At 38.1% G+C, this 1,481-nt stretch overlaps 1 protein-coding gene across 1 annotated transcript; it reads left to right on the top strand.

Annotated features, from left to right (window-relative positions):
* Positions 1-255: 255 nt before the first annotated feature.
* Positions 256-1,475, top strand: LOC104773953. The gene is made up of 2 exons (XM_010498623.2): positions 256-621; positions 1,009-1,475. The coding sequence occupies exons 1-2, from the start codon at positions 348-350 to the stop codon at positions 1,182-1,184; spliced, it is 450 nt and encodes a 149-aa protein (XP_010496925.1). The 5' UTR covers positions 256-347; the 3' UTR covers positions 1,185-1,475.
* Positions 1,476-1,481: the final 6 nt, after the last annotated feature.

Raw genomic sequence — 1,481 nt, 5'->3', positions numbered from 1 at the left:
TTACATTCTTTTTGTGGCAGGCGGGAGAAGACAATTGGATAAATGGCATTGGAGATAAACTTTAACATTGTTCATGGCATTATTTGCAATATTCTCTTGAAAATACACGCACTTGCTTTTTCTATTCATATTTTTTTAAGTCAAGTGGGCTTAAGTTGCCATAAATTAGGCCCAATATATGACAAAAATATAAGCCCATTTAAATTTGCATAGAACCTTTCGCCCGACTTGGAGCTCAAGCAAAGTACAGTTCTTTCTTAGTTGAACGCCTCTTTACTGTTTCTTTCTTTACCCAGAAAAAAAAAAAGAAAGAAAAAAAAAAGCAAAATGCGAAGAAGATTTCTAGAATGTTGACGAAGGCGCTTCGGATTCTGAAACCCAGGTCTATCCTGGGAAGTTTTCTCCACCGTCGATCGGTTACTTCATCGGTTTACTTCTCTACTCCGTCGCCGACTTTGTCTCCCGGAGCTATTTCCCGTACGACGGCTGAGATTGACACCGATGAAGCTATTGCGTACTCGGACCCAACTGATTCGCCGACTGCGATTCCGGCGATTATGCCTGGTAGCCTCCAGCCACGTGTCGTTGTGTACGACGGAGTCTGTCATCTTTGCCATGGAGGTACCATTCTCTCTGTTTCCTTCTTTTAAGCTTAGAATAGAACAAAGCCGTTTCCTCAAGGATCGTGTTAGAGGTTTATTAATTGATCTGGTCGTAGTCTACTCTCGCTTTGATTTTTAAGTCTTGTTCTACGAAATGGGAAAACAACAGATTTGGGATTTTAGGCTCTTTCCGATTCAATTAATTTTGCAGTGTTCGTTGTTCTTATCACATTGATTTGACTTAAACTGTAGTTAGAAAATTTGAAACATCTTCTTGAAGAGGAAATGTTTTTGTAATTAGCATTGGTTTGGAGTAATTGTGCATTGTGATTTTAGTATTCTAAGAAGGATTGTGTTCATAGATTGAATTGTTTATTTGTATCTAAGTAATTTTATTTCAATGTAGGTGTGAAGTGGATAATCAAAGCTGATAAGTACAGGAAGATCAAGTTCTGTTGCCTTCAGTCTAAAGCAGCTGAGCCTTATCTAGAAGTGAGTGGTGTCACTAGAGAGGATGTTCAGAAGCGTTTTCTCTTCATTGAAGGTCTCGGGTATTACCATCAGGCATCTACCGGTATGTAAATCTTCTTTTACCACAAAATGCTTTCAAGTTTCAGAGTTAAGAGTTTGGTAAGTTTCAGCTGAAAACATCTGCACTGAGAAGTAGGTCTTTCTAAGTTACCAAGAGATGAACTTCGCCTAGTTTGAGTTTGCCCGACTGGTTTTATGGATTCCATATGATATTAGTTTTGAGCTATTGAATGTATACTTATTAGTAAACGATTGAGCGATTTGCTTTTGGATGTATACTCATTATCATAGTTCATATCTCAGTAACCAAATCATGGATTTGACCTTCTCGATTTTGCATCTATTGAC

Source organism: Camelina sativa, unplaced genomic scaffold, assembly GCF_000633955.1.
Source record: "Camelina sativa cultivar DH55 unplaced genomic scaffold, Cs unpScaffold00815, whole genome shotgun sequence".
Classification (NCBI taxonomy): Eukaryota; Viridiplantae; Streptophyta; class Magnoliopsida; order Brassicales; family Brassicaceae; genus Camelina; species Camelina sativa.
Note: the sequence above shows the minus strand (reverse complement) of the source record. Positions and strands in the feature narration are given on the sequence as shown.

Bases quoted from the DNA above. Each gene is read 5' to 3' on its own strand.
- LOC104773953 (XM_010498623.2), top strand. From the start codon at position 348: ATGTTGACGAAGGCGCTTCGGATTCTGAAACCCAGGTCTATCCTGGGA. The intron at 622-1,008 runs GTACCATTCTCT...ATTTCAATGTAG, and splicing joins CTGTCATCTTTGCCATGGAG to GTGTGAAGTGGATAATCAAA.